The 18796-nt window shown below is 38.2% G+C and overlaps 1 protein-coding gene across 5 annotated transcripts in view; it reads right to left on the bottom strand.

Annotated features, from left to right (window-relative positions):
- Positions 1–491: 491 nt before the first annotated feature.
- RXYLT1 (ribitol xylosyltransferase 1) overlaps positions 492–18796 on the bottom strand; it is a 30054-nt gene continuing 11749 nt past the window's right edge. For 4 of the 5 annotated variants that reach the window (XM_073020908.1, XM_073020909.1, XM_073020910.1 and 1 more), the window contains 4 exons: positions 17279–17414; positions 6164–6478; positions 3102–3272; positions 492–919 (listed from right to left, as the gene is read on the bottom strand). In XM_073020908.1, coding sequence (XP_072877009.1) covers positions 502–919; positions 3102–3272; positions 6164–6478; positions 17279–17412 — 1038 coding nt within the window. In that variant the 5' untranslated portion in view covers positions 17413–17414 and the 3' untranslated portion in view covers positions 492–501. The remainder of the gene's footprint in view (positions 920–3101; positions 3273–6163; positions 6479–17278; positions 17415–18796) is intronic. The other variant, XM_008003884.3, reaches the window with a different exon arrangement.

Here is an 18796-nt window from a genome sequence, read left to right as displayed (position 1 = left end):
TTGACTATAGCTAATTAACATATGCATTACCTCAGTTCTGTGGTGAGAACACTTAACATCCAATCTCAGCATTTTTCAAAAATGCAATATATTGTCATTAACTATAGTCATGACGTTGTATAACAGATTTCGTGAACTTATTCCTCCTGTGTAACTGAAATTTTGTATCCTTTGACGGACATATCCCCATCTCTGCAACTGTTTCAATAACCCCAGCCCTGAAGCCCCCATTTTATAGAGTGGGTATGCATCGGTGAGAATAGTTGGTAAATGTTGACTCATTCAACTCTGTAGAAGTGAATCTCAGTAACAGTTTAACTACATTTTTAGCTTGTACACAGGAGTGGCCTAATAAGGGAGCACTTGGTCAGCGTGGCATACATCATCTAGAGTTTTCAAGGCTACCTTAAAGAACATCTATACACACACAAAAACACACGTATACACTCAGTAGTCAAAATGATTTTAAAAATCACATCTTAGCTCAAAAAGATAATTAAGTTAACTTTTATTTTTCATTAAAAATGAACTTTCTAAAATATTAGTAAATTTCATTTTAAGCTCTGCCTTGAAGTGCTGATACCACTGAAGTAACATTTTTCTTCTTTCAATTTTTTCTTGTAAAATTATTGTTTTCTCTTTTTCTAAAACAGCAGGGAGTTCCTTCCAGTTCTTGATAAAGATAAAGGGAGCGCCCATGGACTTGAGTAACTGCAGAGGAGCACTGTGGTGCACAGATGTATTCCCACAGCTGCCAGCTGTCATCACGTCTTCCACCACAGGAATGGAGCCATAGGAGCAAGCCTCATAGATTCGATAGCATTCTGTGTTTACTCCGACCGGGCACAATGTGAGATCACTCTGAAGCAAGGCATCTTGGTAATTCTTAAGACTTTCATTTGTTTCCTGAGGCTGCCAGCTAAAAAATCAGAAAAACAACTGTAGTTTTCACTTTACTAAGTATGTATTTTGTGAACAGAAATACCTTATCTTTTAATAAAATCAGTTTCAGGAAATGGTGAAACTTATAGAGATGATAGGCATAAGAGATATCCAAAATCCTGGCCCAAATAGATTTCTTAAAAATGCTGAAGAATTTGAACATTTTACAGTTGTACATTTATAAAATCCAGTAGTCACCATAACACTTCTGAATGGATAATGATAATTCAACCCGTACTTTCGGAGTGCTAGGTCCTCTCTCCCCTACTTTACCCTCATGGAGCATATATTCTAGTTCTGGTGGTGGAGATGGATAGTGACCAAGTGAAGTCAGTAGATTATTTAGATGGGGTAGAATACTGTGAGAGAAAAGCACAGGAGTAAGTAGAGCAGTAGTTTCTGAGGGGGTAGGGTTGCAATCTTAAATAAGTGATGAGGGACTGTCTCACTGCGGCAGCATCTGAGCACAGAGTTGGGGATGAAGGAGCAAACTATGTAGATCTTGGGGGATAAAAGAGCAAGCAAGAGTGAAGGCCATGAGACAGCATGTGCCTGGCATGCTCAAGGAGCTGCGGGGAAGCCAGGGTGGCTGAGGCAGGGTAACTGAGGAAGCAGGCACAGAAGATAAAGTCTGAATGGTCACACCGGACTCTATTGTGCAGGCTTTTGATCGTGGGGTGACACGACCTGATGTAGGTTTCATCAGAATCAATCTGGCTATTGTGTTGAGAATGGACTGTATAGGGGCAAGGGTAGAAGCTGAAAGATCAGTAAAGAAAGATAGATGTGGCTGGGCGCGGTGGCTCACGCCTGTAATCCCAGCACTTTGTGAGGCTGAGGCAGGTGGATCACCTGAGGTCAAGTTCGAGACCAACCTGGCCAACAAGGTAAAACCCCATCTCTACTGAATACAATAGCACAAGAACAACAGGGCCAGTATGTCTGCAGTAGAATGAATGAGGACAGTATAAAATAACAAAGGTTATTATGGGAATAATTCTTGTAACTCCTCTCATACCATTGGGCCAGAAGTTGAGTAGATGTTTTCCTTGTTTCTCATTGTTGCTTCTAGACTATTCTCCCCTTTCCCTCCCTAATAATCCCAATTTTGAATCTCATGTCAGCAGACAAAACCATCCATCACCCTTACTCTCTGAAATCATGCACTTACCCTTGGGTGCATAAATGAAACCTTCTAATGAATGCCTTCCTTGGCTATTCCAAAATAGCAAATGCTCCACCCCCAACACCCAAGCCCTGTCTATGCCATTCTTCTGCTTAATTTTTTACAGGGCATTTATCATCTTCTGACACACAATATATTTTACTTGCTTGTCTCCTCCAACAAGCATTTAAGTGCCAGGAAGGCATGGACTTTGTTTTGTTCACTGCTGTATTTACTGTGGGTAAACAGTTTCTGGCATAGAGCAATTGCTTGGTAAATACTGACTGAATGAGTATGATATGGTTACATTAGCAATAAAGAGTACCTGTTATCATTTAAAAAGTAAAATTCCAGACCTAACTGGACATTTTTTAAGGCATTACTTCCCTGATGACTCTGCATTATGCTTTATTTGAAAACTTGATTTGCCTATTTAAAAACAAAATAAATGATTGCAAATTTACTTCCTTCACACCATGAATACCTGTTTCCTGGTTACTACACAAAAGAAGAAATTTAACCCTATCAAGTCTCCCTATCCAACCATTCATCTACTCACCATTTATCCTAGGCTGACTTGGTGCAAGGTCCTATGTTAGATCTGGGGATTCACAGAAGAAGAATACAATGACTGCACACCAGTCTTGGAACACTTAATTGGTCCATTGCACATCATCTCAGGGATGAACCTAAGTATCTCGTTAGCATTTATAATCTCCTGTGTGACTAACAAATATTACTGAGGAAACCCTAACAACTGAAATTTGCAAATGACAGTTGCCAGTGTTTCTCTTCAAGATGGACTAGTCATAGGAGGTTCTCCATATTTTAAATGTGTACAACCCAGTCTCTTCATAGTTTTAATTACTAATGTATCCTCTGGGGAAAGACTGGTACAGAGTTACCCATGCCTCTTTGGAAACCTGTGTTTCTACATAAAGCAACTCTCAGACTGGACAACAAAATGAATGAATTAAATAAGCATAGAACTTACTGTTCTCTTGCTGAAACCCAACAAAGCTTATCGTTCCCATCTTTTTTCAAAATGTTCATTAGTGCCTGTCTGGATGAATTTTCATAAATTGTTCCTAAGAAATTACATAAATATGGCCTCTCATCATGCAGCATTGACCAACTTGCCTCCACCACAGGAAAATTCCTGTATCTATAAAAATAAATACACATGAATTAATGTATCTCCACCACAGGAAAATTCCTTATATCTCTAAAAATAAATACACATGAATTAATATATGATATAGAATTGGCAAAATATCCCCCTAACCCAACCTCTTAGGTAGGAAGAAGTACATAAGAAAGGTTTAAAATGTGATTTCTAAATCTCAAATTGTAATTTTCCATGCATACTTTGGAAAACTCCCTGAATCTAGTAAGTTAAAAAAATGAATTTCACATTGACATCTCTTATAAAATTGTCACAGAGATTTTGTGCCTAAAGTTCTTTGTTTTTGACATTCTTTAACTTGCATTACTCATCTGCAGCTGTTAGGCATGTTACATTCAAAACCTTCAAATTATAAAGACTCTTCTGTATTCATAATGATTGTGATTTAAGCAACATTTTAGCCAGGTGATGAAAAGATTACAGAATGCTCCAGGGGAGGCAGATGGATGGGGAAAAGGAAGATGTTGATCAAAGGGTACGAAGTTTCAGTTGGACAGGAGGAATAAGCTTTAGTGATCTATCACACAGAATAGGGTGACAATAATAAATAATAATGCACTGTATATTTCAAAATTGCTAAAACAGCAGATTTTATGTTTTTACCACAACAATTGTTAAGTATATAAGGTGATGGATTTGTTAGTCTGATTTAAGCATTCTACATTGCAAACATATTTCAAAACATCATTTGTACCCCATTAACATATACAATTACTGTTTGTCAATTTAAAAAAAAGGAAAGATTTTATATTTTGCTATTGCAAAGGGCTCTGATAAATTAATCCCAAGGGCTTTTCAAGTAGATTAAAACAAACTGACAGATAAAAAAACATGGTATGCCATACAGGAAAAGTTACCTATTTTTATAAGCATTTGGAAATACCAGGGATTAAAAATGTGTACCTGAAATACAACCTTCACACAAGAACAAAATTTTACCCAACAGTTAGTATATAACAGGGTTTCTTAACCTCAGCATTACTGACATTTTGGGTTAGTTTTTTCTTGTGGAGGCTGTCCTATACATTGTGGGGTGCTCAGCTGCATCCCTGGGCTCTATCTGCTAGATACCAGTTGTGACAACCTCTTTTCTCCAGTTGTGACAATCAAAAATGTCTCCAGGCCAGGCACAGTGGCTCATGCCTGAAATCCCAGCACTTTGGGAGGCTGAGGCAGGCAGATCACTTGAGGTCAGGAATTTGAGACCAGCCTGGCCAACATGGTGAAACCCCCTCTCTACAGAAAATACAAAATTAGCCAGGATTGGTGGTGCCCACCTGTAATCCCAGCTACTTGGGAGGCTGACGCAGGAGAATCGGTTGAACCCGGGAGGCAGAGGTTGCCGTGAGCCGAGATTGTACCAATGAACTTCAGCTGGGGTGACAGAGCAAGACGTCGTCTCAAAAAAAAAAAAAAAAGTCTCCAGACACTGCCAAATGCCTCCTGGTCAGCAAAATTGCCCCTGGTTGAGAACCACTGACCTATATAAGAAATATACTGGCCTAGTGAAACAATACCATGATTACCAAGAGGTTCCATCTTATACTACATGAAAACATTTTACAAATGCAGGCTCTGCTCAAAAAATAGATTTTTAAGAGGGTCTTAACCCTGGCTTTACTTAACAAAAACCTTTTTGTCTGGCCCTACCCCAAACCTACTGAGTCAGGATATTATAGGAGTAGGCCTGAGAATACATCTCATTACTGGCACAGATGTGCCAGTGACTTCTGTGTCGCTAACTAGGCAGCAGTCTAAGGCCACATCCAGCAACTAGTGACAGAATAATGAATAATGAATGTATGATTCAAAAATCATGTCATGAGATTTTTCATAATTCATCCACTCAACAAATACAGAATGTCTACTCTGTGCAGGTGCTGTTTTAGGCTCTGTGGATAGAGCAGTGAACAAAAGAGAGAAAAATCTGTGCTCTCAGGAAGTTTATATACTAGTGGCAACTTACCTTAAAGTCAACTTGCTTTAATTAAAAATATCCTATTAACAGAAAGATAAAAATATGTTTTTCATTTTATAGTTGGAGAAAGACTGTATCTTTTTGTTTTTTCTTATTTTTGAGAGACAGTCTCATTTCACTCTGTTGCCCAGGCTGGAGTGCAGTGGTGCAATCTCATCTCAGCTCAATCTCCTGGACTTAAGTGATTCTCCCACCTCAACCTCATGAGTAGCTAGGACTACAGGTGCCATACAGGAGGCCATGCCGCCATGCCTGGATACTTTTTGATATTTTTTTTTTTTTGTAGAGATAGGGTTTTGCCATGCTGCCCAGGATGTTCTTGAACTCCTGGACTCAAGCAATCTGGACACCCTGGCCTCCCAAAGTGCTGGGATTACAGGCAGTGAGCCATTGCGCCTGACATAAAAGACTGTATCTTGAGAAACCTTAGCTATCATTTAATTAATCCCTCCTTTTATAGAAGGGATTTGTATAAATTCAGTCAGTCTCAAACACAATGGTACAGTATATTCCTGATATAATAATAATATTGCCTTTTTTTTCTTTTTTACTATAAATAGATACTACCTTTTTTTTTTTAAAGTCTATCTGCCATTTCTCTGCTAAATATCTTTTTATGGCACTCTTAATAAGCTTGAAAAATCCATTCTATGCCTTGGGGTTTTAAAAGAAAAAAAGTAACTCATCTCCTCATTAAAGAATAAAATACTCTTAAAAATATCATAATTGTTATTGAAGGATGCAACCACACCCTATTTTTATCACTGAGAAAGACTGTACCTGGCCTCAATAATCCCAGAAGAACTAAATTTATTACAATTTTGAATAAGTCTTCCCGGTTCAGAAATTCAGGTGTTAGGGTCTAAGAATGTTTCATCATATTTTTACTTACGTTGCTACTCCTAAAGGCCACTGAAAAACATCCACGTCATTAATCCAGGGGCTGTCATATATTATGAAAAGCAGCTCCACGAAGCCTCCATTTCTTTTGAGGAACGGGTTTATCCATTCATTATTACAATGTTCATTTCCGAGCAAAACAACAGCAAGATGCTGGAGTTTTTGAATTTGCACTAAATTTTGTGCATAAAGTAACCACTGGGTGGCATAAAAGATCTTTGCTTTTTCTCTTCCATTTAAAATAAGTACCACATTATTCACATCAACAGAGAAGTACCCTGGTATTACAGCTGGACCAGTGATGAAGCTGTTAAAAACAACACAAGAAAAACAAGAGACAAAGCCTGAACAAAGGTATTTGGTATCAGAAGTTCATCATTTTATACAAAATCTACAATGAGATTTAATCCATATTCTTTCTAGAAGTACAATTTCTATAATACAATTTCTTTTGAACAAGTTTGAATGATGGGGCATAGCTGTAGATTAATGGTAAGCTTTGGTTGTAGACAGATCAATTTGCATATAATACAAAATGTGATCTTTTTTTTTTTTTTTTTTGAGGCAGTGTCTCAACTCTTGTGGCTCAGGCTGGAGTGCAGTGGTGCAATCTTCGCTCACTGCAGCCTCAACTTCCCTGGCTCAGGTGATCCTCCCACCTCAGCCTCCCAACTAGCTGAGACTACAGGTGTGCACCACTACATGCAGCTAATTTTTTGTAGAGATGGGGTTTCACCATGTTGCCCATGCTGGTCTTGAACTCCTTGGCTGAAGCAATCCATCTACCTCAGTCTCCCAAAGTATTGGGATTACAGGCATGAGCCACCATGCCTGACCTTTTTTTCTGTTGTTGTTTTAACCACACTGAAAATAAATGTTGGCTAGAATTTAAACTCTTAAGCAAAGAAATATAATAGAATAGTATGGAACTCTTAAAATAATGGTGTAGTTCAAACCAGAAAGGTATTTAAAGTCAGTAGTTCTCAACCCTTTTATAGTGTGAGCTGCTATTACACTCTTCATCTGAATCAATGGATGAGAAAGTGTTGACAAATTGAAAAATGAAGAATGGCATTATAAACATTCCATGAATGTTATATCTCAAAAATATAAGGTTAAAAAAAGCAAGGATTAGGACACTCACAAAATATAATTATACATAAACTTGAAAGTAGTCATAAAAATTATTTATGCATATATATTTAGGATCAGTATTAATATAAAAATTTGAATGAGAGGATCCACATCAAATTCATAATAGCGATTCTATCTGAGGAGGAAGGAAGAGGAAAGGGACTAGAAAACAGTATAAAGGGAGCTTTACCCTTATTGAAAGTATTTAATTCTTTTAATAGGAAAGTTAAATATCTGAAGCAAATATGATGGAGAGATGAAATTTGTTAGTTTTGTGTGGTGAGTAAACGGGAATTTGTTGTATTACTTTTTTTTTTTTTTTTTTTTTTTTTTGAGACAGAGTCTCACTCTGTTGCCCAGGCTGGAATGCAGTGGCATGATCTCAGCTCACAGCAGCCTCCACCTCCTGGGTTCAATTCTCGTACCTCAGCTCCTGAGTAGCTGGGACTGCAGGTGCATGCCACCACGCCCAGCTAATTTTTATATTTTTAGTAGAGACAGGGTTTCGCCATGTTGGCCAGGCTGGTCTTGAATTCCTGACCTTAAATGATTCACCTGCCTTGGCCTTCCAAAGTGCTGGGATTACAGGTATGAGCCACCACGCCCAGCCTACTCTCTTGTTTAAACTGTATTTTAAAAAAGTTATCATTAAAGGAATAGACATGTATCATAATTCATTTTTTTTCATATTAGGTGCTGCCTAGAACAACCAGTACCATTGAAATATTTCCACTAGTATGAATTAAATGTAACAAATACCATTTAATTCATCTTAAAATCAGTCACTCTTATCCTGGATTCTTTACAACCTGCTTAAACCATTTCCTTTTTTTTTTTTTTTTTTTTTTTTTGAGACGGAGTCTCGCTCTGTCGCCCAGGCTAGAGTGCAGTGGCCGGATCTCAGCTCACTGCAAGCTCCGCCTCCCGGGTTCACGCCATTCTCCTGCCTCAGCCTCCCGAGTAGCTGGGACTACAGGCGCCCGCCACCTCGCCCGGCTAGTTTTTTTTGTATTTTTTAGTAGAGACAGGGTTTCACCGTGTTAGCCAGGATGGTCTCGATCTCCTGACCTCGTGATCCACCCGTCTCGGCCTCCCAAAGTGCTGGGATTACAGGCTTGAGCCACCGCGCCCGGCCTTAAACCATTTCTTTATATCCTGATAGAATCTTTTAATTTTCAGCACAAATATGCCCAAATCCTGCTTTCATTGCTTCTTACTGCTGGGGATAAAAACTAACATTTGTTCAACGCCTTTTATATACATGATACATAAGCACTTTGCATGGGTCATCATCAACCCCCACAACAACTCTGAGGAGTTCATTATTCTCTCATTGGCATTTGTGAAATTGCACTTTAGCTGCACAGCCTGTAATGGCAATGCTGAGTTCTCAACCAAGCTCTGTCTCACTTCAGAGCTTAAGTTTTTCCATAACACCATGGTTAACAAACACTAGAGTAAACAGATATTAGTTAAAACACAAAACCTAAATATATATTTTACTATGTATACATGTACTATATGATTTATATGACATTATTCTAAAATTATATAACATACAGGGACCAGAACTATGTTTTGAGGACTATATTTGCCTTGGACAGTATCTAGCACTGGCAATGACTAATGATTCAGTGATCATTTAGTGATTTAAGATAATATGCAGAATCTGAGGGGCTAGAAAAACTAGCAATGATGATGATAATTATGATATGCTTAAAATATTTATTGATAGCATTTGAATACTTAATATTTCTCTTTTAGAAATGTAAGCAGGTATAATTCTTAGAGCATGAGAAAGTCTTCCAGTCCTCCTTCCCCATGTTAGGCCAATTTTATGAAGAAAAAAAAGAAAATCGTGAGAAAGGTTCTATGACTTGCATAAAGCTAGCTGACACTAGATAGGAAATGGTACAGGTTGGACTCAAATTTGGTTGACATTAAGCCCATATATATCATGTGCCCAAACAATTTTAGAGTGCCATACAGCTGGGTGTGGTAGCTCATGCCTGTAATCCCAGCACTTTAGTCGGCTGAAGTAGGTGGATCGCTTGAGTCCAGAGTTCGAGACCAGCCTACACAATATGGTGAAAACCCATCTCTACAAAAAATACAAAAATTAACTGGGCATGGTGGTGCATGCCTGTAGTCCCAGCTACTCAGGAGGCTGAAGCAGGAGGATCACTTGAGTCCAGGAAGTTGAGGCTGCAGTGAGCTGAGATCACGCACTGCACTTCAGCCTGGGTGACAATGAGACATTGTCTCAAGAAGAAAAAAAAAAAGGTTTTAGTCAATGTATTAAAATAAAATATATGAAGTTATTCTCAAATGTAACTTTCATGTGAAAGGAGTATCTTTCTAATTTTATTGATCCACACAAATTAACAAAATGAAGTATGATTTGTTCAAGGGCACATTTATACTATCTTGGTCTTGGATGTCCACAGCTCCCTATGTTTTGGTAATGGTGAAAGCCAAGGGGTCAATACTGGGAAGCTAAGGTGTAGGTCAGAGGTTCTCAGCACCTTTAGTGTTCTTGTAAATTTTTCAGTGTCTCCCAAGCTAAAAGAAATGCTTAACAGTTCAATTTTTAAAGTCATTAGGTCTAAACAACCTAGTATCTATGTCCTAGCAGCTTAAAAGTGACTTAAAAAATAATACACAGACACTAAAAGAAAAAGTCATATTCCTATTTCATTCTTAACTAATCACAAGTATTTAATAGCATGTGTGCACCTGCTGAGCACCATACAAGTTCTCAAACCTTGGAATTCGTGGTCACTGTCAGTGTCATTTCCTGTTCCACACTGATTTTTGTGCAGTGCATGCATTTTATCACAGCAACCATGGAAAACCCAGCTTCCCAAAGTCCTGACATTGTTGAAATAAATGCAGGGTGATCTAATGTTGAAACTGTACTACTTTGAACTTGCAGTTTGCACGGGGCATGACAGATGTCAAGTATCAGTGTTTCCCGTAAATATTTAAAATAGTTTGTGATATCCCACAGTGCCTCCGTCAAGGAACCACAGATCTAAAAGATGAAATTTTAAGGGCCAAAAAAATTTCATTAGACTCAGATACTTGGTTTGTATATATGTATATATGTGTGTTGGGAAGTATGTTAGTCAAACTGCAATGGGTTGAGAAGTAAGGAAGTGATTACAATGAGTATAGACAAGGATTCTGAAAGTTTTGAAGAGAAGGCGATAAAGCAATAATGGATGAAGAAGTGGAGAATAAAGGAGAGCAAGAAAGTAATGCATGGAACAAGGTCCTAGAAGCAGATGGGATGCACAGGTGGTGGGCTTTACTTGAGCCAGGAAAGATCACTCAATGTTTGAGAGCTTGGAAAGAGATAAGGATGCGTGAGGGACCAGATAGAGAGTAGGTACACGTTAGAGCAGCTAGTTAAGAGAGATAATTATGATGTCCTCAATTTTCCTGATGAAAGAGGAGGCAGGGTTGTCTGCTGAGACAGAGGAAGTAGGTGGATGTTGGGTGGTGGGCTAGGGAAGAGTGGACAAATTTGCTCCTGTTTCTGTATTTTCTATCTTTGTGTCACATTAGCTACCTACTCATGCAGACTAGAAACTAGGGACTTGTCAGATGTTTCTCTCTCTCATCTTCCCATCTAATTAATCCCTAAATTCTGACCATTTTGCTCCTAAATATTTCTGGAATTTGTCCCTGGCTCTGACCCACCACCACTTCCCTATTTCATGCATTAGTTTTATCTCTGTTGGATACTTCCAATCTCCTACTTGGTCTGCCTGCAGTCAGCTGTCTCCTTCAAATCACTTTCCCCCAAGGCTGCTAGGGAAATCTACACACACAAACACATGACAATATCACTATCCTGCTTAATCATCCTCAACTGCTTTTCACTACCCTAGAATAAAGTCCAAGAGCCTTAATGTGGTACATACAAGGCCCACCATGATCTGGCCCTTGCTCAATCCTCCCAATCTCAGCTACCCTACCTTTTCTTCATGCTCTAGGAATACTAATTGGTTTGCAGTTCCATGCACAAACCCAAGATGATCAGTTACGAGCCTCTGATGTCACTTCTGCTGGGAATATAATCTTTTTTCTGCCTTGCTAACTTCTACTCATTTTAAAGACTGCTCAGCTATCACCGCCCTTACGAAACCTTTGTTGATAGGCCCCACACCCTTAACTCTACTCAAATTGAGTTAATTGCTTTTCTTCTGTATTTCCATAACAACAAACACAGTAGAGTATGCATACTCTTATCATTATGCTTTCTATATGGTATGAAAATAATTTATAAGGCCGGGCACGGTGGCTCATGCCTGTAATCCCAGCACTTTGGGAGGCTGAGGCGAGTGGATCACCTGAGGTCACGAGTTCCAGACCAGCCTGGCCAACATGGTAAAACCTTGTCTCTACTAAAAATACAAAAATTAGCTGGGCATGGTGGTGGGTGCCTGTAATCCCAGCTACTCGGGAGGCCGAGGCAGGAGAATTGCTTGAACCTAAGAGGTGGAGGTTGCAGTGAGCCAAGATCGTGCCACTGCACTCCAGCCTGGATGACAGAGCAAGACTGTCTCAAAAAAGAAAAAGAAAAAGAAAATATAATTTATGTGTTTGTCTCAACCACTAGTCTGTGAACTTCTTGAGGTTAGGAGAAGGCATTTTATTCATTATGAAATTCTTCAGAGCCTACTATGAACTAAACAGTAGGCACTCAGTAAATACTGAATGCATAAGCAGTAATTTTCTTTAAGAAAGTTATTTGTTCTACCAATTTACCTAAGTTCTCCTACTGCATTGAAAATATAAATCAAGTTACAAAAATCCAATTTAATAACTTTCTTGCTATACATTTATTTTGCAAAGTGAGGCTTATGTATGAGATACTATAGTACACTTACACATGATGAATGCTACACTTTCACTCCTAAAGTTATTAGTCAAGCATCAATCATAAAATTCAATTAACTGAAGAATATATATTAAGAACTCATATCCAGAATTTTAAAACAGTGATTTGCTTTTCTCGATGTCTTGACATATATTTAATAATTAGAACTTATAATGTTTAGTATTCTCTCTTCTGCTACTGATGTAGTTAAAAACTTTCCTCCTACTAAGTACTTTTCAATACTTAGAAAGTCCAGAGAAATCATTCAAATATTGAGTTTAATGCTGATTGTGGAAACAATATTATTTTTGGAATCCAATATACAGGTGACCCTTAACACAGGTTTGGAATGCACAGGTCCACTTATACACTGATTTTTTTTTCAACCAAATTGACGGAAAATACAGTATCAGCAGGACGCAAAACCTTACTAAAAGGTAGGACCAACTGTTCCTATACTGCAGAACTTGATTATGTGCAGATTTTGGCATACTGCCCCCGAATCAATCCCCCACATACACCAAGGGATGACTATATTTATTCATTCTTTTTTTTTTTTGAGATAGAGTTTTGCTCTTGTTCCCCAGGCTGGAGTGCAATGGTGCGATCTCAGCTCACTGCAACCTCCGCCTCCCAGGTTCTAGCCTGCCTTAGCCTCCCAAGTAGCTGGGATTACAAGCGCGCACCACTACACCCAGTTAATTTTTTTTTGTCTGTGTTTTTAATAGAGACAGGGTTTCACCATGTTGGCCAGGCTGGTCTCGAACTCCTGACCTCAGGCGATCCGCCCACCTCAGCCTCCCAAAGTTCTGGGATTACAGGCGTGAGCCACCACATTTGGCCTGTTACTTACTTTTTAAAAAATTTTTTGCCTCCTAAACTCCTTTTTTTTTTTTTTTTGAGACAGCATTTCACTCTTGTCACCTAGGCTGGAGTGCAATGGTGCAGTCTCTGCTCACTGCAACCGCTGCCTTCTGCGTTTAAGCAATTCTCCTGTCTCATCTCCCAAGTAGCTAGGACTACAGGTATGTGCCACCACATTTGGATAATTTTTGTCTTTTTAATAGAGACAGGGTTTCACCATGTCGGCCAGGCTGGTCTCAAACTCCAGACCTCAGGTGATCTGCCTGTCTCAGCCCCCCAAAATGCTGGGATTACAGGCATGAGTCACTGTGCCTGGCCAGCCACCGCACCCGGCCCTAAACTCTTCTAATAGTTGGCTTTTTTATTTTATCAATTTCTTCTTTTTTTATTGACAGGATTATTGCAGTAGGCTTTTTTTCTAATGAATGGTCAACACTAAAGTCTTACTGGGATTGCACTTTATTTTTAAATTTTTATCCCGTAATTCTGGGGATTTTTATGAGGTTTTCTTGGTTGTTTTTTATGTATTTATTTGTATATAACAAACAATTTAATTCTTTGTTCCAAAATAATTCATATATTCAAATTATGTGCTCCTTTTATTTTGTTTCTTGAAAGCAAAACGTTTAAGACTACTAAACATTTTACTCCTTGCCCTGAAGATGAGGCCTAATTTAAGAGATGAATAATCAGCTGATGACTGATTCAACGAATGGCATTTGTTTCATTATTTGTCTTTGGGTATTTATGTGGATGCTAAAATTTGCGGGTGAAAGGGAGATACTCTGGGACCTTGTAATCATATTGAAAAACAGGTTATTTACATGGTCCCAGAGAATCTCCTAGTAAAAATGACAATGGAAAAAACAGTAATTTTACAGTGAACAAACCAGGCAGACTGCACCTTAGCCAAGTGATCAAAGTTAACATAATCAGTAATGGGAACAAATATGACACACCGAGGATGACACGATGTTGTTTCTGAGGTATTTGGAACCAAAATACATAACCTGAATTGAATTATGAGGAAACAGCAGACAAACCCAAACTAAAGGACATTCTACAAAATAACTGGGCATTACTCTTCGTAAGTCACAAGGTCAACAAAGACTGAGAAACTATCACAGACTGGCTGAAGCCAAGGAGATATGAAACCAAGCACACCATGTGACTCTGGATTGGAAACTGGGCCAGAAAAGAGACAGCAGTGGGAATGTGAGTATGTGTAAATTAGATAATAGTTTTGTATCAATGTTGTTTTCCTGAAAAAAATAATTATACTGTAATTATGTAAGATGTTAGCATTTGAGGAATCTGGATGAAAGGTATAATGGATTTTTTTTGGTACCATTTTTGCAATATTTTTGTTAAGTCTAAAATTATTTCAAAAATAAGTTAAAAAAATTAAAACATTAAAAAACAACAATTTCCTATAATTTTATAGGAAATAATTTGGGTATATTTAAATATTAGCAGTTTAAATGGCTGTAGATTAAAGTTCATATAGATAAATGCTCAAATAGAGGAGAAATGAGTCTGGCGTTATATTTAACATTGGGTTCAATTATTATACATTTTGAATGACACAGCCTGTAAATTCAGCTCTCATTAAGGAAAGGTGTTATAAACATAGAAATAGCCCAACTTTTATATTTTAATAGTTTTTTTTTTTTTTGAGACAGGGTCTCGCTCACCCAGGCTGGAGTGCAGTGGTGCAATCTAGGCTCACTGCAGCCTTGACCTCGCAGGCTCAAGTGATCCTCCCTAGTAGCTGGGACTACAGGTTTGTGCTGCCACACATAAAGTTTTTGTGTTTTTTGTAGAGACAGGGTTTCACCATGTTTCCTAGGCTGGTCTTGAACTCCTGGGCTCAAGCAATCCTCCTATCTCAGCCTCCCAAACTGCTGGGATTCCAGGTGTGAGCCACTATGCCTGGCCCTTCTTCTTCTTTTTTATTTTTTGGCACAGGGTCTGCCACCCAGGCAGGAAAGCAGTCACGTGATCACAGCTCACTTGCAGCCTTGACCTCCCAGGCTCAAACTATCCTCCCACCTCAGCCCACAAGTAGCTGGGACAACAGGCGCTAATTTTGGTATTTCTTGTAGAGATACAGTTTCACCATGTTGCCTAGGCTGGTCTCAAACTCCTGAGCTCAAATGATCTGCCTGCTTTGGCCTCCCAAAGTGCTGGGATTACAGGCGGGAGCTACCACGCCCAGTCTATATTTTGATATTTTAAAAATAAATTTTTAGCCGCCTCTGCAGCTTGTTCTATCACCCATACATTAACATACCAAAATACAGGTATTTTTTACTTCCCAGGTGAGGTTATCATAAGATCTTGCTTTCACATATTTTGCTGACAAATCAGATATTTATTTATTCTACTACAGTGAAACTATGGAAAGGCCCTCTGTTTTACTTTTAATTTTTTTTTAAATGAAAAAACATGGGGTTTCACTATGTTGCCCAGGCTGACCTCAAACTCCTAGGCTCAAGTGATCCTCCTGCCTTGGCCTCCCACAGTGCTGGGATTATGGGAGTGAGCCACCATGCCCAGTTGAAAGGCCCGTTAGGAATAAGATATTACTTATGTTGCTCCAAGCAGTACATAAATTAATAACTTTATAAATAAATCCACTACCCCCTTCAGCTAGTTTGTCTGAGTTTGCAAGGAGATACTAATGCCCATTTCCATAGACTAGGAAGGAGGAAAGGGGAAATTAAACATTAGGAGGTGCTCAACAATTATTTAGTAGAAAATGAATTAATGGATACTTTGATCTCTCAATTTATTTAATATTTTAATTTTGAAGAATTATACATTTAATGCCAGTACAAATACATTTTTCCAAGCTAGGGAGCAATGATATTTTGGTGGTCAAAGTTTTAAGCAATATGACTGATAACTTAGTAAGAAACTGAGAATAAGAACTGTGGAGAAACCATTTCCTTGGGTAATGAACAGAGCAGAGTGGACTATAATAGAGATCTGAGTGTCCTACAGCAGCTACACATCAATAGAGAGAGGAAATGGGAGTAAGGGCTAGACCTCCAACTGTGAATAGTCTACCTTATGATGTGGCATTTTGGAATTCATGCTAGGTGGATTTAGCTGGCCCCAGAAAATCCTACTGGAGTGTACCAGTAACATGAAAAGTTATCACTTAAAGGCTACAAGAAAGACCTTTCACTGATGGCGACCTCCTTTCTCTTATATCATACATAACCCTCCAAGCAAGGATCTCTTTGCTCTGTAGTTGAGGCCTAATTTAAGAGATGAGTCATCAGCCGATGACTGATTCAAGCAATGGCAATTCTCTTATTAAGTAGGCTTCAGTATTGTAAGAAGTTGTTTACTTGATGTTCTAATTTTTATCTATCCCAAAGTTCTTTTTAGGTAAGGGCGATAATCTAAAAAAATTATTCAGTGTTCATTCAGACTATTTATGATCCATTCTATGACAAATTGTGTTCTGAAGAGAAAATAATATAATACTATCCCATGTGAATCAAATTTATCTCTTCAAAGACAGCTAAGTTGTTATTCCTTTTGGTCGTAAATATTTGTTTTCCACCCCACTTCTCTCCATTTCTACTACTATTTAGGCAGCTTACCTGTAGCTAAAGGCAATTTTAGTTTCCTAAGTATATAAAATCTCTTAAATGTATCACCAAGAGATGAATGTCTATTGTAGAAATATTATATATTAGATTTAGGGGAGAAAAGGTTTTCTTTTTTATTTGCTTCTATTATAATTTCACGCATCAGGTATGCTTTTATTGCAACACTTCACTCTTTTTTTCATAATTATGAGTATAGCAAAAGGGGGCTATTAATTTAGTTTGTGTAAGCAAAAGCATCAGAGAACCCTTCAAGTATATACATGCACGGTGCACCCTGTGCCTAAAATTCACTAAGTAGTAAACATAACCCTGAAAAGTCACACAGTTAAAAAAATTAAAAACATTGAAAGATAATCAAGAATTGGGCACATTAGATGTGCAAAAGTTAAATCACAGTTAACAGGGATTATGGCAAAATTATAATTAAATTACTATAAAGAGGATATTAAAATCTAAAAACATTTAAAAGTCAAGATGAGGTTATAACTGGGTTGTAGCAGATTAGGAAAAAAATTCTAGACCCAAAGCATTGATAAGAATTTCTAAAAATGACTCCATTTAAGATTCAGCATGATGCCAGGCCAGTGTTGCATACCTATATTCCCAGCTACTCAGAAGGCTGGGGCAGGAGGATCTCTTGAGCCCAGGAGTTCGAGGCTGTAGTATGCTATGATCTTGTCTGTGAACAGTCACTGCACTCCAGTCTGGGCAACATAGCAAGACCCCCATCTCTTAAAAAGAAAATAATTCAACATGAAATTATAGAATCGAGTATATTTAATATTGGAGGTGACTTCTAGATGATGTGGATTAATCTATCATGTTGAAGGAAGGACCATGGCTCAATCCCATCTTTACTGTTTACTAGTCATTTACTCTCTCAGAACATCAAGGTTTTCATTTGCAAAATGGGAGTAATACCACCAGCTGCACAGGGTGGTTGTGAGGATTAAAATTCACTGAGCTAATATCTGTAAAAGCCCCTGGAACACAGCAACTACTTCAATGTTGCTGTTGACTCAGGATTCTTTCCATTTTAAAATAAGACAATAAGACCCCAGAAGGCTGGGAAATCTCATAGCACGCCAGCAGCAGAGCTGGGACATGACTGTGGGCCTCAGTGTTTACTCTGCCAGGCTGGAAGCCAATCTCACCCACAGCTGGATGCCTTCTAAGCAGCCTGAATGCTCATTAATCTTTGAAGAGGCGTAAGAGCCAAGAGCTGGCAATTTCTCATTCCTTTATCTTGACTACATGGGTTTGGGTGAGACTTTGGCTGAACAGGAGTGATGAGAGAGAAAGAGTTTCAGCAGCTGTCTTCTGTCAAACCAAAAATATATCAAAATAGTGCATTTTTAAAACAAGGTTTCTAAATATTACACTGGATAAAGTGTGAACTCGGAGTTGCTACTCTAGGACACTGCTTAGTTCATCAGTTCTTAGATTTCAAAATTCCACTTACTACAAAAAACTGAAAATGATCTTTAGGGACCAATACAGAATCATCAACTTTTTAAGACATTAAAAATAAAAATCCCGACTGCCTCTTACTCCGAATAGTCCCTTAGTCAAGAATGTAGTGCTTGACTTTTGGCTTTACCCACTAATTAGAAGTATGTAACCTCAGGCCAGGTACTTAGCCTTTCAGTGCTCAAACGAGGTAAGCACAGTACCTGCCTCATGGATCCTCGTGAGCACTGAATAATAGAGTCTCAAACATAGTAAGAGCTAGGTAAATGTTAGATGTTATTTGTTATAATTATTAGTTTGTGGCTGTGGGGAAGTTATTTAATCTCTTTGTGTCTTAGTTTCCTAACTTGCAAAATGTAAACAATGATACTTCATTGGGTTGTGGTAAGGATTAAACAAATTAAGTTATTAAGTGTATAGAACTGTTTGGCGCATAGTAAGCTCTTTATAAGCATTGGCCTTCACTATCACTACTATTTTTTAAAGGATATTTTAACATTAAAAGAATAAATGTGGCATTTTGAAAAACTGTTTTGTCTTTGTTTACCAATGAAAATTTTATTTGGGATCTGCACTGATTTATGCTCCAGCATTTGACCTAAATAAATGTCACGTCACTAACCATTAATGTTATCTATAAATG

This window comes from Chlorocebus sabaeus, chromosome 11, assembly GCF_047675955.1.
Source record: "Chlorocebus sabaeus isolate Y175 chromosome 11, mChlSab1.0.hap1, whole genome shotgun sequence".
Taxonomy (NCBI): domain Eukaryota; kingdom Metazoa; phylum Chordata; class Mammalia; order Primates; family Cercopithecidae; genus Chlorocebus; species Chlorocebus sabaeus.
Note: the sequence above shows the minus strand (reverse complement) of the source record. Positions and strands in the feature narration are given on the sequence as shown.